Consider the following 27,048-nt stretch of genomic DNA (forward strand, 5'->3'; position numbering starts at 1 on the left):
TGCCTTCCTGTCTATGTACGAGTTACTAGACCTACAATTATTGCCCGTTGGCAACTGGACTTGGACTTAAGGCTACTGGGACTAATTTGCACAACACTTTGCAGATAAAATCGAAGGTGCCTGTGCTGGGTTCGATGCCGTACTTGTTCCATGTCGGGTGGATATAACTTTGGCTGCTGCGTGTCCAATTACAATGGGTACTTTTCCATTTGTACAGCACGATGATGTGTACAGGATTCCTGGAAAGGTGAGGCCCACCACTCGTGTGGTGGACCCTTGCCCCCTCTGGCTTATAAATGCAGCCGAGCGTTGGGGACCGGCTGAGCGCGCAGGGTCGTGGCGAATGCCTCTCAAAGGCAAGGGGTGATTCTATCGTGGCTAAACGAGGTGGTACTCAAATTAGAGACTGGCCGATGGTGGATACTTTCCAGCCAGTCTACAATATTCCTTCCTTCCTTCCTTCCTTCCTTCCTTCCTTCCTTCCTTCCTTCCTTCCTTCCTTCCCTCCCTATACCGCTCAACAGCCGAAGCTCTCTGGGCGGTTCACAAAAATTCTTGGGCAAGGTGCTGGAGCATGAGGTGGCTTCTCAGCTCCAGGGATTTCTGGATGACATGGATCACCTAGATCCATTTCAGTCTAGCTTCTGGTATGGCTACGGAACAGAGACAACTTTCGTTACCTTGGTGGATGATCTACACCAGGAACTGGACCTTTCTGCAGCTTTCGATAACATCGACCATCGCATCCTTTCACGGCGTCTGTCTGAGATGGGACACAGAGGCGCTAGTCGCTCAGGTCCGTCTTGGAGGTCTGATTTCAGAAGTTGGTGCTGGGGGATTCCAGTTCGAAGCCGTGCCCGCTAGCCTGTGGTGATCCTCAGGATTCGACCTCATCCCCCGTGGTGTTGCACATATACACGAATCCACTGGGAGTTTGGAGTTTGGTGCCACCAGGAACCTGATGACACCCTGCTCTCTCTCTCCTTTCCCTCTAAATCCAGGGAAGCTTTTCTGGTTCTGAAGCAGGTCTAAGGATGGTAATGGAGTGGATGGTGGCAAATACATTCAAGCTTAAACCAGACAAGGTAGTGGTATTGCTGCTCAATCGAAAGGAAATCAGGGAACAGAGATTTGTCCTGTGCTGGATGGCGTTACACTCCCTCTGAAGACTCAGGCTCACAGTTCGGGGTTCTTTGGGGCATAGCCCTGAACCCGGATGCCCAAGTCTCAGCAGTGGCCAGGAGCGCATTTGCACACCGCACACATTCCTAGGGTGTCTGATCTGGCCACGGTCACCATGCCTTATTTACAGCCTGCTTGGACTACTGTAACACGCCGTGCATGGGGCTGCCTTCAAAAACTGCTCAGAAAGTTTCCCTGGTCCAGAATGCTGGAGCCAGACTGCTGATGGGGCTGGTTACAGGAAGCGTGCTGCCCTACCACTGACAGGCAAGGAACGCTTCATTCAAGAAGACCTTCTGTCCGTAAGTCTGTTAAGAGGGGTACTGTTTTTATTCTGTAATGGCCATGCTTGTATTGTATTTGAATGTATTTTTTATTGTTTGAATCCACTTTAATGGTGCCTATAAGCCTACTTCAGTGCCATGTTATGATAGACGGCAAGGTACAAATGAAATCAAATCAGGCTCTGTATTCTGTTGGGGGATATGCCGTGCGGCTGATTAAGCTCAACAACTGAAGAGAAGATGAAAAGTTCTCCAAACCCCCAGTCAATTCCCAGACAGGAAATAGTTCCACTACAAATCTAAGCAGGTACCTGCCAATCGCTCCTCTTCGTCAGAGCCCTGGACAACGTGATATTTTCCTTCTTCCAGCTGGGAGCTGAGGTCTGGTCTGGGAATTTCTTTCAAAGAAAGAGACAGGCTGGTCACTACAAAATCTTCAGGCATTCTGAGTGCTCTTTCTTAATTTTTTCCTTTATATGCACTTCACATTTATTAGTCATGTATTGACCTAGAACATTTCATCAAAAAAAATTAGGTGTACAGTAAAGAGCAGCCATGAGTCAGCTCAAGATGAGAAGCTGCTTGAGAGCATTTCTGTCAACCGCCTGGCTCAGCTTTGCCTTCCAGAGATCGACCAGGGCTTGGACAGCAATGCCTCCACACCATATGAAAAATCCTACAGAGCCCCCAAGAATCCATTAGCCGATGGGGAGGAACATCCCAACTGCAACGACCAAGAAGAGAAATTCATCCCATTCTCATTTATCCAGTAAGGAAAAGGAATCCTTACCCAGAGACGCCACAGTTCCCAACTCCTCCGGCACAGCTTCCTTGCACAGAGCTCTTTGGCCTGGATCCAGGAAATAACTCTTTCCCCATAGTAAAATACTCAGCTACCTCCTTGAAGGACGCTGGCTATGTGAGAAAGAAAAAAAAATCTCTATGAAGAAATATTCTCCTCCATATACACCAGTGCTTTCAGCGAGGAACGGGACTTTCACCCTTTGTACACCTTTGGGTTTTCTGGCTTTAATTATTATAAGCTGCCTCAGGTTTTGAGGGTGTGGTAAACAGACCATATAAATAAAGTAAAGGCGCAATCTTATGCATGTTTAGACAGAAAAAAAACCTACCACTCCCAGCATTCCACAGCCTTTTCTGTCTAAAGATGCATAGGATTGCACCCTGAGTGGCATTTCATTGTCCCACCTTACTTTCCTTCATGATCTATTTTTTTCAAGGTGCGCGATCTGGAAAAGGCCTGATGTTTAAGCTCGAAATATCTTTCCCACCTCCTTCCCCAATTTTATTCAGACTTCTCTCGATTCCTGGGAAGGCTTCCCCTCCCTCCTGCGTCAATCCCATGATCTTGGTCCCATCTCATTCCACTCCTGCAAAGCTTCTCCTGCCCACTACAGGACTTTTCTCTCCACTTTGCATACCAGATCAATGTTGGCATTTGGGTCCTTTTCATCAAGCCAAGTGCGCATCATTAAAAACCGATCTGCATGCATATCAGTCTGATGACAAATCCTTGACAGCTCTGGGTAGGTAGGCTTTATAAGTATTTCTTTAAAAAGGTGATGTGCGTCTGTCTCTCTGTCAGCCCCATAGTGCCAAACGGTGAAACTTAGACACCTGGAACTTTGCATACATACCTGGCGGTGAGCACCGCGGGGTTATTTTTTGAAAAAATGCATTAACTACTTTTAATTAATTTACATGTGTTGGTGTGTTTGAAGCCTTCAGTAACATCTAGGTGGCAGACCTCCTGAACCAGCGCATGGCTTTGCAGTTGATGCAGTTTGAAGCCAGGGTAAATTAATAGGCCATGGGACAGAGTTGTATGGCTGCCCCCCCACCACCTCAGGGAAATAGGGCAGACACACCTCTCCTTCAAAGGATTTACAGGGGTGCACCATGGCAGGGGCCGAGCCTAGCGCTGCCAGGAGGCATGGCTTCGCTCATCCTACCTTTCAACCCGTACCACATATGTACAAATGTTGTTTTAGCAATGCCTTCTTAAGGCACCCTTTTAAAATAGGGGTGGGCACCTTGTGGCCCTCCGGATGTTTTGGCCGACAGCTCCCATGGTCCCGCAGCCTTGGGTGAGTTTTCCTGAAAACGTTGACATTTTCCAATCGTACAGTTATTTGCATACGGAAAAAAAGAGTTTCGATTGCAAATACTTGAGATAGATCTCATTCACCAAGTTTCTTCTACCGTATTTAGTAACCCAAGCTAAAAATAGTACCGCCAGTTAAAGTTTTGTCCCGGTACATCACAAGTAGTTCACCTGAAATATCCGAGGGGGGAAATTAAAGCACACAGGGGGAGCAAAGCTATGGCCGCTGGACAGCGTCCAGGCGGCCACAGCATTTCTCAGCTTGTGGGAACCGAGCTCCGAGCGTGGATCCCAGAAACCGCGCTCCCTGCCACCTCCCCCCCAGCTCACAGGCAGCTCGGTGCTTCCCCGTCGCCGCGCTCGTAAACGGTGCAGAGCGCGCGAAAAGGCGCATCCCCGGGGTGGGAAGGAGACCACGGAAGCATCGTCGCGACACTGCCTGCGCGCCGCGAGGCCTCCCCCGTCCTGCTCGGAAGCCTCTGCGCCCCTCCCCTGGAAACGCCCGCAGCCCGCGTGCTTTCCTCTCCTTTCGCGCTGCGGGCAGCACCACCCCCGCGAGTTCTCTGATGGAAAGCGAGACTTGAGCTCTGGCCGAAGCTGTCCCGCCCTCCCGCATTTCTACGGCCTTTCTCCTGGGCGCCTGCTTGGAGGACGAGCAACTGCTCCAGCACCGCTGACGCTCTTCCCGCACTCCGCGCGGGTCTGTCGCGGCTTCCCGCGCCGCCGCGCTCAGCCAGGAGAAGGGAAGCGACGGGCCGCTGCGGGCCAGGAAAGCCAAAGATGGCTCCCCCAGTCCTGGCGCGCGAGAGCTCCTTCCCGAGCGCCCCCGCCGGAGCTGGGGGACCCCGGAGTGGGGCGCGTCGAAGGGGGTCATGCAAAGGGAAACGTGGCCCTTTGGGCCCCACTGCAGCGGCGGTTCAGAGATCGGACCCCTTCCGATGACTGGGGGGCGTCTCCCGCTCCCCCAGCCCTCCCCCAAAACCATTTCTGCGGCCCCCGTTCCCCTCGCCCTCATCACCCCCTCACCTCTCCGCCTGCCTCTCCCGGATCAGCCTCCTGCGCCTCGGCCCGGGGTCTCCCGAGGCTTCTTTCCCTTCCGGGAGACGAGGGAGGGGCGCTCCCTGTTGCCCCCCAGTGTCCTGCCCCGCCGTTCATTTAACCCTTGGCGCACCGAGGGGCAGGAGGCGTCTCCCTCGGCACAAACCTCTCGGCTGCATTCCTCGGCCCTTAAGAACATTTCCGCTGGGTCCCGGCTGCGGCCAGCGAAGCTGCCAAGAGCCTCCTGCCCTCATGCGCATCCATGGCGCGACCACGCTTGGAATGCTGTGCGCAGTTCTCAGCGCTGCGCCCGAGAAGGGGCGGTCGAGGAGGAGAGTGCAGGACAGGGCGACTAAAGTGACCCAGGGGCTGCAGCAACTCTCCTGTGAGGAAAGATGACCGCATCTGGGCCTGATTAGCTCGGGAAAGAGGCGAGTCAGGGCAGGCAAGGGGGAGGCGTACGAGATTCAGCACGGTGCGGAGAAAGTGGATACGGAGACTTTCCTCCCCCTTTCCAATAGCGCTAGAAGCTAGCGGGGTCATCCCGTGAAGCTGATCGGTGGGAGACTCAGGACAATAAAGGGAGGACTTCTTCACACGGCGCATAGTTAAACTGCGGAGCCTATGTGCCCAGTTGCCGGGGAACATGGGCAGCGGGGGGAGGGGTTGCTGTGGCACTCGTGTCCTGCATGTCGGTTCCCATTGGCAGCTGGTTGGCCGCTGTGTGAACAGAACACTGCGCTCGATGGACCCTTGTCTGATCCAGCAGGGCTCTTACGTTCTTACGTTCTTAGTTGCTGGGGCAGCGGACACACGACATCTGAGGTCCTTTCCAAAACCTCTACGTGAGGGAATCCTGCAGTTACGCTGCGCAGCTGCCAGAACGTCTGTACTCCGGGGGACTCATCCTGCACAAGGGAAATTAAATTTTCCATTGAACATCAGCTACCTTTCCCCTTCCCCCTCACCCTTTTGCTTTGTTTACCATCTTGCCTGATGAAGAATTCTGGAGAACTCGAAAGCTTGCACAGTATTGTGGGACTTCTCAGTTGGTCTAATAAAGGGATATGGTGGTGTGGATTTTGGAATTTTCCTTTTGGAGTCTTTATTTATTATTTATCTATTTACCATATTTATTTACCGCTCCTCATCAGAAAATTTCAGAATGGTGAACAACATGATAAAAGTAAAACAATGGTTAAAAGAGTTAAAACATTTTTTAAAGAAGACAAACCCCAACAAGGGGAGTTTAACAAACCACGGCTGGTCATGGAAGGAAGGCCTCTTGAAAGAACGTCTTCAGGAGGCGCCGGAAGAAACACAATGTTGGCACCTGCCTGACCTCTAAAGGCAGGGAATTCCACAAGAAGGGGGCCACTACACTGAAGGCTCTTTTCCTGGTGGTCTCCAACCAGACCATGGGTCCATGTAGAACCACCAGGAACATGCCCTCTGATGACCTCAGTGACCAGGCAGGTTGGTAAGGAAGGAGGTGCTCTCTCTGGTATCCTGCTCCCAAGTTGTTTAGCAGCACAGACACGAGTTTGTGCTTTCACATGCAGGTCTCACTGTGCGTGTATGTGTGTGTGTGTGTGTGTGTGTGTGTATATATATATATATATATATATATATAATTTTTGAGCTCTTAAAGACGTGTAACAATTTTACCACAGGCTGTCGTCATGGCCACCAATTTGGATGGCTTTAAAAGGGGGTTGGGCAAATTCTGGCAAGAGAAGGCTGTCAATGGTAAGTCTGGATGGCTATGTGCTGCCTCCAGTACCAGAAGCAGTGAGCCTATGTACACCCGTTGCTGGGGAACATGGGCAGGAGGGTGCTGTTGTGCTCATGCCCTGCTTGTGGGTTCCTGGTCAACAGCTGGTTGGCCACTGTGTGGACTGGATGGAGCCTTGGTCTTATCCAGCATGGCTCTTCTTATGTTCTTACCCTATGAACCTTTCTGCAGGAAGAGGATGGAGGGGGAAATGGTCCAGTATGATTTTCTCCATATTGCAGATGTGCGTAGAGGTTGAGATATATAAGAATATAGGAAGAGCCCTGATGCAACAGACCAAAGGCCTATTTAGTCCAGCGTTCTGTTCCCACAGTAGCCAACCAGGTGCCAATGGGAAGCCCACCAGCAGGACATGAGAGCAATAGCACCCTCCTACCCATGTTCCCCAGCAAGTGATATTTCAGAGGCATATTGCTGGGTTATGGATTGGAGGAGGGTGTGTGTGTCTGAGGCTGGGGAATGATTTACAACAACCCCGCAGTGTAGTCTGCTGGCATCATCCCCATATTGAGGCCAGTGTTACAATTGTCCTGTGTGGCAGCAACGCTGTAGTAGATATAGGATATTCTATATATAAAATAGTATAGTACAGACGCTTCTCTACAAGCAAGCTACACTGAGCACAGTGGGGCTTACATCTGAAGAAACATGCATAGGATCAGGCTGTATGAGTTATGAATTCCATATTTTGGATGCGGGAGAAGGTTGACAGACATCCCCGTCCTCTCCCCACCCCAAACTTACTCCCTCAAGCACCCCGGCAGGTGCACCCATCCCTCCCACGTGTCACATGCATCCTGGGAGTCCTGCCTCACCTCACAGTCTCGGGGACCTGAGTGAGGAGACAGACGAGGGGCCGCCAGTCCTGAGCCCATCAAACTCCTTCCTTCCCCTCTCAGAGTCCCATCCTGAGCTGAGCTGAAGTCAGCTCCTTCTAGAGCAGGAGTGGGAGTTTGTGGCCCTCCAGATGTTTTGGACTACAAGTCCCATCAGCCCAAGCCAGTCTAGGCAATGGTGAGGGATAATGGGAGCTGTAGGCCCAAACAAGTTGCCCAGCCCTGTGGAAATAGGATCCCCATCTATGGATCCTCAGCAACAGAGAAACAGGTGTGGCCGGCCAAATCAAAGGGTTCATTGAACAGCATCAGGGATGGAGGAGATCCTGGAAGGAAAAGACAGCTGTATGGGGTTGCCAGCCAGTCACTCCAGCAAGGCTACTGTGCAGTGCTGTAGCAGAACCAGGGCTCGCAGGGTCCAAGCACAGGGACTTGTTTATTAGCAGGGATGAGACGTCACTCCGGCTTCCCTCTGCACTCAGCTGCAATCCTCACAGTAGCGGGCGGGGGGGGGGAGGGGGGGATCTTCTTAGCAACAATACATACTTGTGAGCTGTATCCCTGTTGTAATGCAAAGCATTTTGGGTTGAGTGAGCAATGAAGGGCGCAATCCTATGCACGTTTGGACAGAAAACAATCCCACAACTCCCAGCGTGCCCCAGCCAGCATGCTGGGAATGCCCCAAAGTCCCATTAGCTGTACAAAGGCCTGCTCCTGATGGAGGTGAAAACTGCTAGAACTGGTCTGCTGATATGGAACAACTCAACTTTGCATTTTTGGACTCTCCTTGTGGCATGGTGATGGAGACTGTCACGAGGAGGGCCTGCACTTCAAAATTTACCATTACACCACTGCCCTTGGGCCTCGTAGTGAAAAGGCCGTGGGCTGGATTGCATGACTGCTGCAGGCCACCTCGGCTTATTTAAGCTACGGTGGGTTACGGTGCGTACAGGCCGCCTATGGAATATTCCAGCAGTGGCTTATTGTGCCATGTGAACCCGGCGAGGGCGGCTTGTGTTCGGGTTAAACAATGCTCGCAGAACTCATGGGCCGCTCTAGGGCTATGTGAGTGTTGTTTAACTCTTGCATAAGCTGCCCTCACCGGCTCCGCACGACAGAGTAAGCCACAGCTGGGACATTCGAAGGGTGGCCGGCACGCACCGCAGCCCACGGTGGTCCTGTGTGTGTGTGTGTGTGTAGGTGCTGTTTTGCGCCACACGTCTGGCTGCTGTGATCCTGCAAGACAAAAGTGCCTCGGCTCTCTGTTTTCGTGCAGCGGCGGCAAACTGCTGGATCCCTGGGTTCGCCTGTTTTTGCCGCACATCAACATGGGTCTGAGCTTTCCTTTGAGGATGGATGGCAGGAGGGTCGGCGGGCGGGCGGGCGGGCGGCGGAGGGGAAAGGTCCTGCACCCGACTTCTCCCTTGCTTCCAAGCGCGAGGACTACAATTCCCAGCAGGCAGTGGTCGCGCCACTTGGACGTCCGGGCAGTTCCTGCTGGCCCCGGAACGGTTGTGCTGTGCAAGAATCGCCGCCGCCGCCGCCGCCACGCGAGAGCGCTTGGCAGAGGAGCCGGAGCCGGCTTGTCGTCGATGCTGGTTAGAGACGCGCGGGGTCGTCCCGTCCAACCTGGCACGGAAGGGGCGGGAGCTGTCGGGGCGGCTCTGCCCCTCGGAGTCTGCGCTGTCCGCCGGGGGAGGCGGGACGCTGCCTCCTCCCTGAATTCGCCCTCGGGGGGAGGTCCGGCCCGGCAACGGGGTGGGAGAATGCGGGCCGCTTCGAGGACCGGGCGAGAGCGCAGAGGACACGGAGGCGCGTGGAGCGGAGAGCCCGTCTCGCGCGCTTGGACAGCCGGGGGCGGGGCGGGGCGGGGCGGGGCGGGGGCCTTGTGGATGGTGCGTGAGAAGCGCGAGCCGAGACCGGAAAGGGGGAAGATGGGGAAGAAGCGCGGCTGGACTCAGCCGGCGCTGGCGCAGCGCCTGGCAGAGAACCCAGGGCGCAGTCCTGTGCCGCTTCGGACGGAAAGGAGCCCCACAGTTCCTGTGCTGGCTGGGGAATGCGGGGCGCCGCGGGACGTTTCTGTGGCCAAGCATGCGTAGGATTGCACCGTAGAGGGGTTTAGAATAATAAAGGCCTCGAGTTGGAAGCGGACTGAGGTTCATGAAGTTTACAGCTTCGCCCCCCCCGCCCCCCGCCGGGGCTCAGAACTGGAAATGGAAGGGGCTTTTTTAATTATTTTATTTAGGATAACAGTTATATCCCGCCTTTCCCCCCTCTTGCACGGAACCCAAGGTGGCTTACATGGCCTTCCTCCTCTCCATTTTATCCTCACGACGACCCTGTGAGGTAGGTTAGGCTGAGAGTCACTGACTGGCCCAGAGTCACCCAGTGAGCTTCATGGATGAGTGGGGACTAGAATACGGGTCTCCCCAGTCCCAGCCCGACACTCTAACCGCTACACCACACTGGGATTGGAGATCATCCCATCCAAATCCTCTCCACAATCCCTCTGGTGATCTACAAATTGATGCAATCCGCACCACAAGTCAGTCACAAACTGAGGGCGAATGCGTCACAGGAAGGTATTTGTTTTGTTTTAAAACATCTCTTCCTTCAGATCCGTCCACAAAACCACCTTTCTCCACAAAGCATTTGACACAATCCCTTAAATTCCCATGCCCTGCTGCAGCCATCCCTGACCTGATGCCCTCTAGATGTATTGGAATACAACTCCCATTGTCCCCAGCGTGTTTGATGGGTACAGATCGGGAGGGCACCAGGTTGGGAAAGGCTGCCCTGCTGTAACTTATTACCTGTATCTAGGCTTAAGCATTTGCAACTGAAACAACCGCATACCATAGAATCATAGAATAGTAGGGTTGGAAGGGGCCCATGAGACCATCGAGTCGCTTCCCTGTTCACCGCAGCCTCTACTTCCATCCCCTGTCAAATTCTATATGGAAGCTCCTCAGGGCAGGGGCCTCCTTTTGTACTGTGTTTCTCCCCCGCAAATTATTTAAAACCTATTGAACTGAAAGAACACCCCTCCAACCTCTCCCACCTCTCTTCTCCCCCGTACCCATACACCAGACATACATACATTTCATATAGCTGCAGGTCGCGTGAATCCTCTCCAGAAACCAAAACTCATCAGAAGAAAAAATGTAGATATACCCACATATATGAGTTCGCCGGCTGGATGTGCTTGATCTTGTCTGATCTCAGAAGCTAAGCAGGGTCAGCCCTGGTTAGTACTTGGATGGGGGACCGCCTGGGAATCAGGCTTCCTGCACTGAGCAGGGAGTTGGACTCGATGGTCTGGCAGGCACCTTCCAACTCTATGATTCTATGTGCTCCTGTCACACTCACTCTCATTCAGACATACATACAGTCTTGTAAATTGTCCTGGGCCAAGCACACTGATGGTGCTGTATAAAGAACATTATCAATAACAACAACATGCTCCTTTCCACAGTTCACTATGGCTTACAATAACAATTAAGGGTGCAATCTCATCGATTGCCCCTCGGTGACTGGAAGCCCCCAAACTCGGAGGCGTCCGATCGTCCAATGCAGGGTGGGAGGAGCGGCAGAGGACATCTTCACCTCCCTGTCCTCCTGCCCCGCAGATTTCACTAGATGGGCTTTTTAGCAAGGGTGCTTTGGAGGGGGAGGGAAGGGTGCTGGAAGAGGCTCAGGATAACTCGTATCCTGGCCTCTCTGGCCTCCACCCTTCCCCACGCACCGGAGCACCCTCTTTCCTCTTCCTCCGAGTCGCCCTTCCAGCCTCGGAGGGCAGCTGGTGTGGTTCTTTCTGTGCTGGCTGCAAGGGGAGGGGGGATCTCAGGATTGTTCGCTGTCCCCAACATCGGAAGGGGGACTGCGAAGAATCCTGTGGTCCCTGGGACGCTCACCCTGGGATCATAGGACAGCTCCCTAAATAAGTCAAAATGTCATAAAACAGGAATCAAGACAGAACAGACAGCAACCCCCCTGCCCTGGCCAACCGAACTAAAAGCAGAGGAAAGAGGTGTTTCCAGCAGGGGTACTGAGTTTGCAGCCAGACAGCCACAGGCTACAGGGAAACGAAGCCTCCTCTGTACATGGATCATGCCGTTATGAAGGCAGAACAAGGAGTGGCATAGTAGTAACAACAAAGAAGACTAGGGAGAACTGAAACGCCACCTAAGCTGTAGATCAGTGGCATGGGATTTCCAGATAGTTTTGAATGGGAAAATTTTCTGGAAAAGTTTCTTCTGAAAATACTTTTTATTCTATTTTTATCTTTATAAATGAAATAAACAGTACCAACAACCTAATCAGTACCTAGAGTTTCCCAACAATACAGTATTCTTAGGAGGACACAGCAATAACGAAAAGGGGGGGGGGATGAAAAAAGAAAACAGAAAGAGAAGGAAGAAGAAAACAAGAAAATGAAAAAAAATTAAAAAGTTACTTAAAAGGATTAAATTTAAACTCCGCTACACACAAACTTCGAATACCATTCTACTTAAAAGTTATACCTATAACATTGGCAATATTATAATTCTGTACAGCATAGATAATCAACCTTACATTTCAATATCATGTCATCAGTCTTAAAGCAAGGAAGCAACATGAATTGAAGCCTACAGTTCATTTCCAATAACCATATATTGCCCTTCAGTTAACATATAATAGTAGAGCTTAACAATTTAACCAGCCTAAAATATTACTAACCAGTCTCATAATAATGATAGTAATAATAATAAAAAAGGAAGGAAATTAGAAAGGATAAATAATAATAACAAATCACAAATAAATTTTATATTGGTGTATAATAATAAAGCTTAAAATCAACCTTACAGCAATCACTAACGTATTTTGTACTAGATATATAAATGAGTGTGCACATTTCTATACACCCTCAAACAGTAATTTTAAGTAAAGTATATCATATCCATTTAAAGAGAAAGGATTTAAAAGAAAAGGGGAAAAAAGAAAAAAGAAAGAAAAAAGATGAATAGATATGAGCGATTATCTCTGGCCTAGCCTGGATCTTACAGACTAAACATAACCAGTTGACAAAACATGTTTATAAATTCCAGTTCATGGGGCTGGAACAGAAGTCTCACGCATTTTTCCGATTAGCCACGCCTCCGCCATTTCGTGATTTAGAAACTTCCTCATCTGACCTTCAGCAAAATGCAAAATGTAGCAGGATATTTTAATAAATAAGCCAGACAGCCACAGGCTACTGGGAAAGAGAGCCTCCCCTGTACATGGATCATGCTATTATGAAGGCAAAACAAGAACTGGCATACTAGCAATAGCAAAGAAGACGGGAGAACTGAAACGCCACCTAAGCTGTAGTTCAGTGGCATGGGATTTCCAGATAGTTTTGAATGGGAAAATTTTCTGGAAAAGTTTCCAATGCAAATTACCTTTATTTGCATAGGGTCATTTGCACAGGAACATTTCCGGTTTGCATCTGAAAGTGTTCCGATGCCTAGAGCAGATGTTTTGGCCTACAACTCCCTTCATCCTCACTATTGGCTATGCTGGCTAGAATTGATGGCAGCCACAGGCCAAAACATCTGAAGGGCCACAAATAGCCCAATCCTGCCCGAGAGAGGTCTAATTTAGCATGTTTATTTTGCTTGCATCTAGTGAACAACAGAGCTTTAAAAGAGTACTCCATGTTCATTTTTTGTCTCAGTAACAAGTATTTGACCTGAAATATTTGAGGGGGGAAATGAAAACACACTTAGTATGTTTTAAATGTTATATTACCTAGAATTTTATATTACGTAGAAAAAACAAAGTTACTCAAAACATTTGACATAACTGATTTTAGCAACCCAAAGAACTGTGCATGATATGCTGACAACCACTCATCTATTTCAAAGGTTGCTGGGGCACCTTTGGTTTTGCTGTCCCTATTTATTAGTTCCATGTCACTCTGAGTCAGATGCGTATTTCAATGATGTATATGTACGCTAGGGATAATCACCCGTAAAACATTCATCACAACTTTGAAACTGCCAAGCTTGCCCAGTATTTGCATTTGGCATACATACATTTTTACTAATGACCTTATGAAACGGGAAATTTTCCATGGGAAAATAAAGCACTGGAAAATTGTCTGCCCCACATCACTGCTGTGGTTTGGGGTACAAATTGGACTGAGTTATAACTTGGGGAAAAGCCAATTGGATTGGGAACCTGAGCACCTGCTTTGCATGCAGAAAGTCTTGGGTTCGTCCCTTGACATCTCCAGGTAGGGTTGGGAAAACTCCTTCTTGAAACCCGATAGAGAGGCGCTGCCAGTCAGTGCCCTGTAGCCAATACCGGGTTAGAAGGGCCAATGGCCTGACTGTATAAGGCAAGAGCTTCCTATGCTTGTAAATTAACATGTTTTCTCCCTGTCATAATGCTAGGACCCAATGGGGTCATCCCATGAAGCTGATTGGTGGGAGATTCGGGACAGATGAAAGGAAGGGCTTCTTCACGCAGCACACAGTTAAACTATGGAATTCACTACCACAGGATGCAGTGATGGCCACCGATTTGGATGGCTTTAAAAGGGGATTGGATAAATTCCTGGAGAAGGCTATCAGTGGTTACAAGTCCTGAGGGCTATATGCTACCTCCAGCATCAGAGGCAGTATGCCTATGTACACCAGTTGCTGAGGAACATGGGCGGGAGGGTGCTGTTGCGCTCATGTCCTGCTTCTGGGTTTCTCGTGGGCAGCTGGTTGGCCACTGTGTGGACAGAATGCTGCACTAGATGGACCGTTGGTCCGTTTCAGCATGGCCTTTCTTATATTCTTACATTCTTAACTGGTAGCATATTTCAAACGCAGCTCCTGAAAACGCCCTACCCCTTCAATCTTGCTAGTAGTGTCTGGAACTTGAAAAAGGTGTGTGCGCTCCTGCCGCTTACTGTCAATTGAGGAGGAAGAAGGTTGGGATGTGCATTGCACAGGGGGCTTCCGTGCTTAGCACGGGTTGATGACATCATCAGTTTGTGCCTGTGCAGGTTGTAGGAAGGCCCCCCCCCCCACAGGTGCAGTATTATGGCCACCAGCCCAGAGCAGAAGCTCTCACCTCGCTTGAGGCTTCTGCGGTTGTTAAAAAGGGGATTTCTTTCTCTTACTAGTGATGGTAAGACTGCAAGGAAAATCGTAACATGCAGCTGGGACAGTTGTGGGTCGAGAATGGTCAAGAAGTCTAGGGTGTTAAATGAGTGATGATTCTTCATTGTTGCAGAAGCCAGTGGCCTTTGAAGATGTGGCTGTGTATTTCACGAAGAGGCAGTGGGGCCTGCTGGACCCAAACCAAAGAGCCTTGTACAGGGAAGTCATGCTGGAAAATTACGGGAATGTCTCCTCTCTGGGTAAGGACCTGCCTTCTTCACTGGATAGGATCCGGAAGACTTTGCAATGACCTAGTTCGCACATAATGACAACCCAGACTATGGAATCCTGGGTTTGACCTTAGAACTATGGGTTAACTATGGGTTGTTATGCCAGTGTGGAGCAGTATGGAGAAAAGACATAAAAATATTGTATCAGTTACCTTGGGGGCATATCCTGCCAGGGCTGAACTTGGGAGCCAGGCAAAATTCCTCAGGCTCCATCAGCCAGCGTAAAAATTTAATTAAGTTGACACTGTAACATCAGAAATATGGCAGATAATTTATGAATATTATGTATGTGATCAGGGATGTAATTAAAAGGGTTTTAGTGGTCCTTAATGACCCAGAATCTCTCTCCAATATTGGGAATGTGACACCCATCAGAGTTTTGGGGTGGGACAGAAAGGCAGCTAGAAGCAGTTTTGCATTTTGAATTTGGACAGAGAGAGTTAAGACAGAGCTGGAAGTTTCTGAACTGGGATTTAGCTAGACTGGATAGAAGCAGCCTGGGGGGTTGTGTGGGTCCACCCTGTTGCTTTGGGAATCTGAGGAAGGATCAGTATACAGTCTTGCTGCCTGCTTTTGGGAGCCTGTTTGCTTCCACTATGCTCTGCTTGTAAATTAAATGAATATTACAAAACATAATAAATAGTACATCCCCAGTGCGCGCTCATCCAAGGGAAAATAAACCTTGTGGCACTGTCTCCAGACTTTTTACCACTTGAGGAAGTGACAGACACAGAATGATATTTTCGACTTTATTTGATGTATGCCCTAGCTGCAGCTGCTGCGCAATACAGCAACCAATAGACTTCGCTACCAACCCATCTATTATAATGATGGACATTTTGCTAGCAAATCACAGTGGAAGCCTAATTGTCCTCAAAAAGGATACGATCCTTGGGGCTGGGTTGTTTTGGCAATTGAACAAAAGTTCAAAGCAGAATCTCATTCGCTGTAGATTTTGGGGAAGTCGTAGCTTATCTTTCTTTTTTTTGCTAGGGGAGGGGTAAGCAGTTTGGCCAAGTTAATCCTTACGTTCTCTCTTTTCATCTTTCTTAACAAGGATATCCAGTCCCCCAGCCTGCTCTCATCTCCCAGCTGGAGTGTGGGGAAAAGCCATGGGTGCCAGATTCTCAGGACTTGGAAGCCATGGATGTCTCCAGCACAACCTCAGGTAAGCCAGCTGGCAAGAACCACACTGGAAGTTACCTGGCACACCTCTAAGAACAGTGAGATCCCCCTTTGTGCCTCAGCCATATTATTCAGAAAGCATTGTGTTCTAATGACAGAAGTGTTTCATCTCATCAAATCATTCCCTCTATTTCTGATGTTCAGAGTTGAGTGACGTTGCTTAGGTAGCCAAAACAGCACTGCCCATTTACATGAAGGAGGTATCAGCAGGTCAGGGAAACCCCAAGGTTTGCAGAAACACAAAAATGTCATTAGGAAAAAACATTAAAATGGAGGCCAACCCCTAAAACAGCTCAATAAGGACTGAACATACTCAGTAGCCACAGAATGCTGACTGACTATTGGCATGGGGTGGGGAATCAGAAGCTGCCTTATACCAAGTCAAACCACTGGTCCATCTAGCCCAGTACTGTCAACACTGACTGGCAGTGGCTGGGTTCACACAACATGATAACCCACACTCAAGGTTGAGTGTGGGTTGTTGTTGAACTGTAGGTTGTTGTTGAACCGTGGGTTGTTGTGTTGTCTGAACCCAGCCGTGTTAACAAACCATGGTTTGTTAATCACAAACATAGTTCATAACCCAACAACAAACCATGGGCTCTCTTCATGGGCTGTTCATGATTAACAAACCGTGGTTTGTTGGCACAGTTGGGTTCAGACAACAACCCACAGTTCAACGACAGCCCACACTCAACTCATACTCAACCTTGAGTGTGGGTTATTGTGTTGTGTGAACCCAACCAGTATCTCTCTAGGGCTTCAGGCAGGAGTGTTTTCTACCCTACCTGGAGATGCCAGGGATCGAACTGGGACCTTGTGTGTGCAAAGCAGGTGCTCTACTACTGAGCTACGCCCCCCTTTCTTCTCTATCACTTCAGCATCCCGCTCTCTTGTGCTCAGGAGTGAATCCTCTCTCTCTGTTTTCTTTTTTTTTATCCCTCCAGGTGAGTCGAGGGAGAAGAACTCATGCACCAAGAGTAGGAAATGGCCTGCTAAGCAGTCTGCCTTTGATGGACATCTGCAGGACAGCACCACAGAGGATCTTTATGAATGCTTGGAGCATGGGAACTGTCTTGTTCCACAACTGCTGCTTCTGAACCCCCAGTGGGTCCACAACCGAGAGAAACCCTATACGTGTGTGGAGTGCGGGAAAGGTTTCATTCACCGTTCTGTTCTTATGACCCACCAGAGGGTCCACACAGGAGAAAAGCCGTATAAATGCCCTGAGTGTGGGAAGTCTTTCAGCCGCCAGTCAGTCCTCGTAACCCACCGGAGAGTACACAGAGGAGAGAGACCCTATCGATGCCCTGTGTGTGGGAAATGTTTTGCTGATCCCTCGGCCTTTTTGAAACACAAGCGAGTCCACACAGGGGAGAAGCCCTATAGATGCTCCGAGTGTGGGAAGAGTTTTTCCCAACAATCGTCCCTTGTCAGTCACCAGAGACTTCACATGGGAAAGAAACTTTACAAATGCCTGGAGTGTGGGAAATGTTTTTCTCAACAATCAACCCTTGTTAGCCATCAGAGAATCCACACGGGGGAGAAACCCTATCAGTGCATGGAGTGTGGGAAGTGTTTTGCTCAACGTTCAGGCCTTATGAGCCACCAGAAGCTCCATACGGGAGAGAAGCCTCATAAATGTATGGAGTGTGGGAAATGTTTTGCTCAGCACTCAGTCCTTATGAGGCACCAGAGAGTCCACACAGGAGAGAAACCCTATAAATGCCCAGAGTGCGGGAAATGTTTTACTCAACATGCAAGCCTTGTGAAACACCAGAGACTCCATATAGGAGAAAAACCTTATGAGTGCTTGGAGTGTGGGAAACGTTTTGCTGACACCTCAGGCCTCATGACCCACCAGAGAGTTCACACAGGAGAGAAGCCCTATAAATGCCTGGAATGCGGGAAATGCTTTACTCGCCAATCATACCTTGTAACACACCAAAGAATCCACACTGGAGAGAAACCTTATAAATGCCAGGAATGTGAGAAATGCTTTCCTGACCAATCCTACCTTAAGATCCACCAGAGGCTCCATAATCAGGAAAAATCATGTAAGTGTCTCGATTGTGGGAAATGTTTTGCTGATAACGTGGGCCTTGTGAAACACCAGAGAGTCCACACAGGAGAGAAGCCCTATGAATGCTTAGAGTGTGGTAAATGTTTTGCTGACAACTCGGGCCTGGTGAAACACAAAAGGATCCACACAGGTTTGAAGCCCTACAAATGCCTGGAGTGTGGGAAATGCTTCACTCGCCTCTCCTACCTTGTGACACACCAGAGAGTGCGCAGAGGGGAGAAACCCTATAAATGCTTGGAGTGTGGGAAGTCTTTTCCTCACCAGTCGTACCTTAAGATCCATCTGAGACTCCACAACCAAGAGAAACCCCACCAGTGTTTAGAGTGTGGGAAGTCTTTTCCTTACCAGTCATACCTCATGACCCACCGGAAGATTCACACAGGAGAGACACCTTATAAATGTGTGGAGTGTGGGAAATGTTTTCCTTACAACTCAGGCCTAGTGAAACACCAGAGAGTCCACACCAGAGAGAAACCATATCAGTGCCTGGAATGTGGGAAATGTTTTGCATACAACTCGGGCCTCATGAAACACAACCGGATCCACACAGGAGAGAAACCATATCAGTGCTTGGTGTGTGGGAAATGTTTTCCTCAGCATTCAAACCTAACGATGCACCAGAGAGTCCACACGGGAGAGAAACCTTATAAATGCCTAGAATGTGGGAAGTGTTTTTCTCAACAATCAAGTCTTGCTAGTCATCAGAGAATCCACACAGGAGAGAAGGCCTATAAATGCCTAGAATGTAGCAAAGACTTTGCTCAGCAATCCTACCTTTTGACCCATCTGAGAGTCCACACAGGAGAGAAGCCCTACAAATGTGGGGATTGTGGAAAATGTTTCACTCGCCGCTCCTACCTTGCAAGCCACCAGAGAATCCACATGGGAGCAAAACCCTCTCAGTGCTCTGAGACCAGGAACTATGTTGCTCAAGAATCACACCTTGTAAGCCAGAAAAGAATCCACACTGGAGGGGAAACTTGACACTATAAAGAATACACGCAGGTGAGAAACGTTGTGTGGCACAATTGCCACCTCTTTTCTCACCATTAAGTCCCACAGCACTCCGTGGAATGTACTCGCAGCTATGTGTGTGCGGCATTGGAGGCTACAATGGCCAAAGGTTGACAAAATGATTCTCCTGAGTAGAAATGTTTACTCACAAAAGTGTAGAAAGCCAAGCACCCTGTTACTGCTGGCTATTTTAAAAATTGTCCATCCTTGGCATGGGTCTTTCAGTTGCAGCAGAGCAGGGTTGGCGTCAGACATTGGGACTGCTGTGCATCTGCCAGGCCAATATTATGTAGTTAGCTTTAAAACATCAAACCTGCCCTTCATCCTGATTGATTTCAGGGCAGCATACAATAATAATAGCACAATGTGAGACTAAAAGGCAACAAAGTGGTCAGGTTGTAGTCCAACACTTCTAGAGGGTGCCAGGTTGGGGGAGGCTACCATAAAACTACCAAGCGGAACAGCAGCAGAAAAGACCATTTTACAACGCCTGGGTAGTTGACACTGTCTTTGCCTGGCACTGCGGTGGTGGTGCCCATCCAACATCGTTACTGAAGGTGTTCCAAAGCCAAGGTGCCAATGTCTCAGCAAGAACTCATGAGCACTAAAGCATTAGGCCTGCTCCTCCTTTCTCCCTCTAGCCCAGAGGAAAAGTGTGAGGTGAATGATGGGAGGGAGGAGGAGTTGCAGCTGCCCCCCACTGCAGGCGCATTCACCTGCCTTTCCCTCTGGGCAGATGTGGGATTGGGCCCGTGAGTGGTGATAGTGGGAAGGAAGAGAAGGAGGAGGAGACCCACCAAGGGCATCTTCCTGGTGGGCTGTCAGATCCTGGAAACAGCACCGGAGGAGGAAGGTTAATAAGGGGAGTCTCCCTTGCTCCATGCTCCTATGAAACTCAAATACATCATCTGTTAGTTCACTGTAATGGGACCAATCAGCCCGACTTTGCCCGTGACCTCAATGTATAGGGCAGGAATGGGGATTCTGTGGCTCTCTGGATGATGCTGGACTCTGGCTTCCATCAGCCCCAGCCAGCATGGCCAGTGGTCAGTGATGATGGGAGTTGTAGTCCAACAGCACCTGGACAGCTGCAGGTTCCTCACCCCTGGTGCAGTGGGACAAAAAAGCTTCCTTTGGGAAATGGGCAGCTGACCAGCTTCCCCCCATTCGTGATTCACACCCTCTCTTTCCATGGCTGTATCCTTAGGTGGCTAAGGAATATCCACGGCCCATCCCAGGAAGATTTCTGGTATTTTATGCTACGCTGGAGACTAGTGACCTCTATGTGCGCGCATGTGTGTACGTACATATGTATGGGACCTCTCCATTCCCTTCTGTTTGTAAGTGTAATGTCATGTTGGATGTTGAGGAGCACACACTCGCCACCCAGGGCTATTAGTGTGTGTCACTGCGGTCCTGTGTTCCGAAAACATCTGAACCCTTGACTTCATGGTTCTTCTCTAACCAGTGGTACCATCAGGGCAGGACTTTGGAGCAGAGGTCCAGGGTCCCACTCAGCAGAATGGGCATGAGGGGCCCCAAACGCAGCAGGCCTGGCTGACTACATTTTAAAGGAAGTAAAGTAGTATACATTATCACCTAAAGTGCCGCTGCCATCGTACGGCCCTTAAGCACCGCCCATAAATGTCTGCAGGTCCCAGCAGTGACACAGAACAGAAAAAGGGACCTTATCTTGAAAATGTTACAAAACTAAATTTTATTATTTATTTTATTTAAAACTAAACTGGTGCTAAGGTAGTAATCATGTTTTGTTGGAACACACAACCTGTTGCCTCTTCTTTTCCAGGGATTGAAATATTATTTTCTATTTACATTTGTTTTTTGTTCTAGTGAGTCATTTGAGAAACGCCCATTCTGAGGAAGCCTTGAAGGATGCCAGAGAAGCCACCCAAGGCACAGGACGCGTGCAAATCACCTGCATACAGAAAATAAGCTTTGCTTGGAAGGGGCTCTGGTTCAAAACGAAAGAATTTACATCCAAGGAAAGTTTCATGAATGCCCTGGGCACAGCAGAAGATTTATTCAGAGAAAAGTATTGACTGTAGACATAGCCCTGTTCCTGTGGTTGCTGTTTTGCAACCACAGGTGTTTGTGGTTATCGGTTTTAGTGCACATCCATATGTGGGTGTCTTTTCTTCCCCTTCCCTCTTTTAGGGCACAATCCTATGCATGTTGAGACAGAAAAAAAGTCCTACAACTCCCAGCATTCTCCAGCCAGCATGGGAATGCTGGGAGTTGTAGGACTTTTTTCAGCTTAAACATGCATAATGATCGTGCCCTTAAGTATTGTTTTGGAATCTCTTTTGTAATATTCGTGTCTGTCATTAGGTGCCACTATAGTGCTCTGTATTAAGTATTCATTTGTCCAGACTCACTTCCAGACCTCTGGTCATGGAGACAGTTTTAAAAAAGACAGGCCAGGTTGCAAATGTTTGACTGATTGTCCAAAAACAAAGTCAGGGAGAAGTCAAAATCTAGGCCAAGCAGGGCAAGAATGAGAGGAACAGGTAGGTATATGGAGCTAAAGCAAGTGTCAGCCTGGCTGCCAGAAGCTCTGTCCTACTTCCTTCCGCAGTGCTTCTAGAAGTCTGGGACAGCATGGTCTAATTTGGTAAGATGATCCTCCCTGCAGAGGAGGCTGATGGGTCCAGTTTCAGTGGTGTGGAGATTCTATTCTGGGTGTTAGTTACAACCAGCCAGGAGTCTAAAGGAGCTATCCAAGGTGCTGGACCCACTTTGGGGATAGGGTTCAGCAGCTTGGATAGCTCCTTTAGATGCCTGGATGGTTGTAACTAAAAACCAGATTAGGCCATGCTGTCCCAGACTTCCAGAAATCTATAATATAATCTCTGCCCCACCGAAAATGGACCCACCAAGCCCAGATTAACAGAGTAGGGCTGAAAAATCAATTTGCCCATCTCAGCTCTAGGGCAGGGCTGGGAAAGTTCTGGCCCTCCAGATGCTGCCGGACTCTCATCCTCCTTGACCACTGGCCATGCTGGCTGAGGCTGATGGGTGTTGCAGTTCAGTACATCTGGAGGGCCACAGATTTCCCACTCTTGCCCTAGGGCATTACTGGAGTGGCCCTTTGAATCCTGGCCTCATTATTTTGTTTTGCTTGTAGTTTTCGAGTGTAGTGCAATTTGGATTAAATTTGGATTCTCTCTCTTTTTTAGTTGTTACCCCATTTCATAACATTCCTGCTTAAATATTTCACAGTTTCCTGTGCTTTGCATTTGTCATGCATCAATAAACCTTTGAATTACCTTAAAATTATCTTTTTCTAGTTTTGGTTTACATTTAGGCCTTGGAGATTACACCACTAAGGGCACAATCCTGTGCATGTTTAGACAGAAAAAAGTCCTACAACTCCCAGCATTCCCCAGCCAGCAAGTAGGACTTTTTTCTGTATAAGCATGCACAGGATTGTGCCCTAAAGAATGGAATCATTGCCAGTGGGGGTAATGGAGCATCCTCAACAAGTCCTTAATGAAATCTCTTTTCCTCAGTCTCTGTGGATTGCGAATGTGAAGGGAGATTCCGGGAATTTATCCACTTTACTGAAGATTCTTATCTCTGCTAATGTACATAGAATGTAGGCGCTCTTCTCCTGTATTTAATAACTAGAGCATGGGCCTGATTTTGCGTGGGTTGGAGTAGCATTAAACAAATTGGCACAGCTCTCAGAGTTTGGACACACTGTGCCCACCCTATCTGAGTGAAACCATGCTTGCTGGCACCCCGAGGTACGGCCCCTACCATGGTGCTCCCCTATAGCCTCCTGATGGAGGGGTCTGTTCACTCCATTCCCCTGAGGAGAACCTGCCCCAGAGCAGTTGGCAGGGGCACTTGTGTCCCTCGCCCTACTAATCTTCCCTGGCTTTGAACTCTGCATGCACACACATACATACGCACAGTGGTGTCAGATTTCTTATCCTTCCACCTCTGCCATTTCCCTCAATTAGGCTGTTTAATTTCTCTGATTTCAATAACTTAGGGTGCAATCCTATGCATGTTTAGACAGAAAAAAGGCCTACAACTCCCACTTGTAGGACTTTTTCCTGGCTGGGGAATGCCGGGACTTGTAGGACTTTTTCCTGGCTGGGGAATGCCGGGACTTGTAGGACTTTTCCCTGGCTGGGGAATGCCGGGACTTGTAGGACTTTTTCCTGGCTGGGGAATGCCGGGTCTTGTAGGACTTTTTCCTGGCTGGGGAATGCTGGGACTTGTAGGACTTTTTCCTGGCTGGGGAATGCTGGGACTTGTAGGACTTTTTCCTGGCTGGGGAATGCTGGGACTTGTAGGACTTTTTCCTGTCTAAACATGCATAGGATCGCACCCTTGCTTGCTTTGCTTTCAAAAAGCACGCTCCTCGTGCCTCCTGGTAGCAGCAGCAAACATTCCCAGCCACATTCTGAGAGGCAAAGAGTCACAAAGCCGCCTGACAGCAGCTGCAAGGATGTCTCTAGGAGATGATTTGGCAGCTACTCACCAAAGGCACTCAGGTTCTGGCCCTCCCAGCTGCTGATCCTCCCAGGAGTGGGAAGAAGCTGATATGGGGAAAGGGAGGAGCTGGGAGGTGACCTGGAGGCGATGGCTGATCAGTGGTGGTGGGCGGTGTGCCCAAACTGGGAATCAGCAGTGGTGATAATACTGGCCGGGGGGTGGGGGGAGTAGAAAAATCAGGGACTGAGTGGTGGCAGTGCTGCAATTTATTTGGCATGGCTGGGGTTCTTGGGGGGACGGCACTACAGGGCTTGGGGGGCCACATGCAGGCCATGGGTTGTGCATCCCTAATCTAGGCCTTGGGTGCAATCCGTTCCCACTGCGGCTGGATGAAAGGGTGGCCAGCTGTCCTACTTTACAGATGACAGTCCTCTGAAGAGCTGCCAGAGGACAGTGCTCTATTTGAAGGAGTCCTCTATTTGATGGGCTGTCCAGTCCAAGTCTGGTTAAAAGCTGAAGAACCCTAAGAAGGGGCACCTTGAAGGTGCCTAGCAGTAGTTATTTATTTGCTAAACGTTTATACTGCCCAATAGCCCAGGCTCTCTGGGCAGTTCGCAGTTAGCACCTGGGCAGCAGACTGGTGGGCAGGCACCCAGGCCACCTGGTCAGTCTTCCTCACTGTGGTGGGGTGCATTGCATTTCTGTTTACATTTGTTAATATTTCTGAATGTGCATTTATACATATACAGGCAGTCTCCAGGGCCACCTCACAAGGCCACACATCGAGGAAGGAGCCCTCCAGCACGACATTTGGGCCTGCTTGCCTCTCTGGACGGGCTGCCCACCTGACCTCTTGTCCGAGATGCCGGGGGGGGAGGAGGAGGAGGAGCACATCCTTCCACCTCAGGTAACAGGATATCTTGGAGACATCCTTGCCCTGTTAGCTGCCCAGTGACCCTTCCCACATTGAGATATCCAGCGACTGCTACAGGTCTCTGGAGAACCTGTGGGTGCTCTGACCGCTTGAACCCCGGACACTGCAACAGCAACCTCCCACCCACGTTCCCCAGCAACTGGTGTACATAGGCTCACCGCCTCTGATGCTGGTGGTAGCACATAGTTATCAGGACTAGCAGCCGTTATCCTCCATGAATGTGTCCAATCCCTTTTTAAAGCCGTCCAAATTGGTGGCCGTTCTTCCCCTATGTAGCCATACTACCTTTCTTTCCTCTGCTGTTTCCCTGTGTCTATTTTAGACCCGTCCAACCTTTCTCTCTCCAAATCTCATTTGATTTTGAAAGAGCTCTTCAGGGAATTCCCTCGAGCACTGTGTACTGGCTCCAGGAGCGTAGCCAAGTCATTTATAGTGTTAGAGGGGCCTAGAGATCCATAATGCTTGCTTAAGTTCATTATTGGTGCAATTCCCATGCTAGTAAGCCTCTGAGCATGTGCAGATGAGTCAAAAGGCTGATAACAGCCTTCTCAGTGCATTCCTTGCTAATTAGTAGAAAGCCTTATCAAGCACTCTGCCTGGGAAGCGAAGTTTGTCTACAGGTGGCTGTGCTTGAGAACCAAACACTTCTAGCCTATGCTGGGAATGAACACTAGGGGTGCTGGCTAGTGCTATGCTGCCTTATTGCCAACATGTAGAGTATAAGACCCATTGTACTCAATGGCTTGGGGTTCAGAGAAGCTGTCTGATCCAGCCATTGGGTACGCCTGTGTGCTGTAAGTTACCCAATAAAGTACTCCTTTTTAGTAAATCTTTGAGTCTGATGTATCACTTTCTTGGCACTTCTAACCTAAGAGTTCAATGCCCACTGCAGGGGCGACACACACTGGTGACTGCCAACCTCGCCGGAAGTCCAAGCTTTGTGGACCTTCTCCTTTTTCACAGCACCACAGAACCCAGAAGTTCAACAATGTCCCAGCTAACACTCTCTCACTATTGTTCCCTGGCAAGCGGTCCTCATTTTGGAATCCGGAGGTTCCATATAGCTGCCATGACTAATAGCCATCAGCTGTGGGCCAGTCACCTACTCCCAGCTGAACCTACCTCGCCAGTTGTTGTGAGGATGAAATGGAGAGGTAGAGGATATTGTATGCCTCCTTGGGCTCCTTGGAGGAAAGGTGGGACATAAATGTAACAAAAGAAGAGAAAAGAGTTAGATCTGTCCTCTTCAATGGGCTGGTTTAATGGGTATTTAAAGATATCCAAGCTAGTGTCTATCACCACATGTTGGAGCAGCAAATTCCATTAACTGAATGGTGTGTTGTGTGAAGAAGACTTTCTTTGAATTTGGGTGTAAATTATTCTCAGGTTGAAGCCCACAGAATCTGTCCAACTCTATGAAGGTTTGGGACAGATAAAAGGAAGGACTTCTTCACTCAGCACATAGTTAAACTGGAGAATTCACTAGCACAAGATGTAGTGGTGGCCACCAATTTGGATGGCTTTAAAAGCGGGTTAGACAAATTCCTGGAGGAGAAGGCTATCAATGGCTACCTAGTCCTGATGGCTATATGCCACCTCCAGTATCAGAGGCAGTCAGCCTAAAGGTTTGCAGGCAGGGAGAGGGAGGCAGTTTGTTCTGCCACCTAGTCATCCAAGGATTAAATAAAGTGAGCTGTAATTCCACGAGAAGCGGGAAATCTTAACTGTGGGGAAGATTCTTGGGGACCCACTGCCCTTTGTCTTCTAAGCCTCATGAGGAACCTTGGCCTGGCGGAGGTCTGGAAAACTCAGGACATAGAGGTAAAAGCATGACATGGGGATGGAAGGATAAACAGGAGGGGACAAGAGTATGCTGTGGGGAGGGGAATATGGGCAAGACCAGGGGCGTTGCTAGGGTCTTAAAAGATCTGGGGCACAGGCCCATAACACAAATTTGCATGCATACACACACACACACACACACACACACGAGTCTAAGCGCACATCTAATGTGTGTGTGGTGTGTGCATGCAGTGTGCTTGCGTGTGTATAGATTACATACATACATATATACATAAGAAGTGTGCACTGACCCCCCACTCCACTTCAACTCAGACCCCGATTCAGCATTTTGGAAAACATCCCACTTCTGCTCGGGCCAATTTGTAGTCGGACCACTTCAGCTCAGCACCAAACCTGAGTCAAGGTTTGGAAAAATGAGTCTTTATGCTTCCTGTTGACTACCATGGGGAATTAGGAAAAAAACCTGTAACTTTTTTCTCTTGGTCGGAACTGGATAATTTCAGGCATAGTAGCCCCTATGTCAGAAAAATAGGTGTAGGGTTTATATTTTGACTTTCTTTTAAAGGGGACTGCCAATAACATTTTAATTCCTTGGAAGAATTGGATAAGAATTTCAGGATTCATTGCCCCATCAGAGGAGATCATGTCTGCCAAATTTCAGAATGATAGCCACAAGGGTTTTTGTGCAAGGGTGGCCTCGACATGTTGAGGTCTCCAAAAGAGGACATACTTATCTCCCTATGTTCCTTGTGGACCATTGTTCTGAAAGTTACAATGTCCTACAGTTGTCCCTAAGTAGGAAACCAGAAAGTCCTACAGTTTTCCCTAAGTAGGAACCCAGCAAAGTTTCAGAAGGACAGGTGCAGCAGTTCATGTGGAAGGGGAGTTCTCCAT

At 49.1% G+C, this 27,048-nt stretch overlaps 2 protein-coding genes across 2 annotated transcripts in view; one reads left to right on the forward strand and one right to left on the reverse strand.

Moving 5' to 3' along the window:
• LOC146355606 (uncharacterized) overlaps positions 1 to 27,048 on the reverse strand; it is a 151,874-nt gene that overhangs the window by 87,018 nt on the left and 37,808 nt on the right.
• Positions 8,811 to 22,240, forward strand: LOC146355610 (uncharacterized). The gene is made up of 7 exons (XM_084831152.1): positions 8,811 to 8,858; positions 14,512 to 14,638; positions 15,726 to 15,848; positions 17,062 to 18,941; positions 20,802 to 21,142; positions 21,207 to 21,545; positions 21,795 to 22,240. The coding sequence occupies exons 1-4, from the start codon at positions 8,853 to 8,855 to the stop codon at positions 18,918 to 18,920; spliced, it is 2,115 nt and encodes a 704-aa protein (XP_084687278.1). The 5' UTR covers positions 8,811 to 8,852; the 3' UTR covers positions 18,921 to 18,941; positions 20,802 to 21,142; positions 21,207 to 21,545; positions 21,795 to 22,240.

Source organism: Heloderma suspectum, chromosome 2 (assembly GCF_057233095.1).
Source record: "Heloderma suspectum isolate Gila_16-S chromosome 2, 16-S_ref, whole genome shotgun sequence".
Classification (NCBI taxonomy): domain Eukaryota; kingdom Metazoa; phylum Chordata; class Lepidosauria; order Squamata; family Helodermatidae; genus Heloderma; species Heloderma suspectum.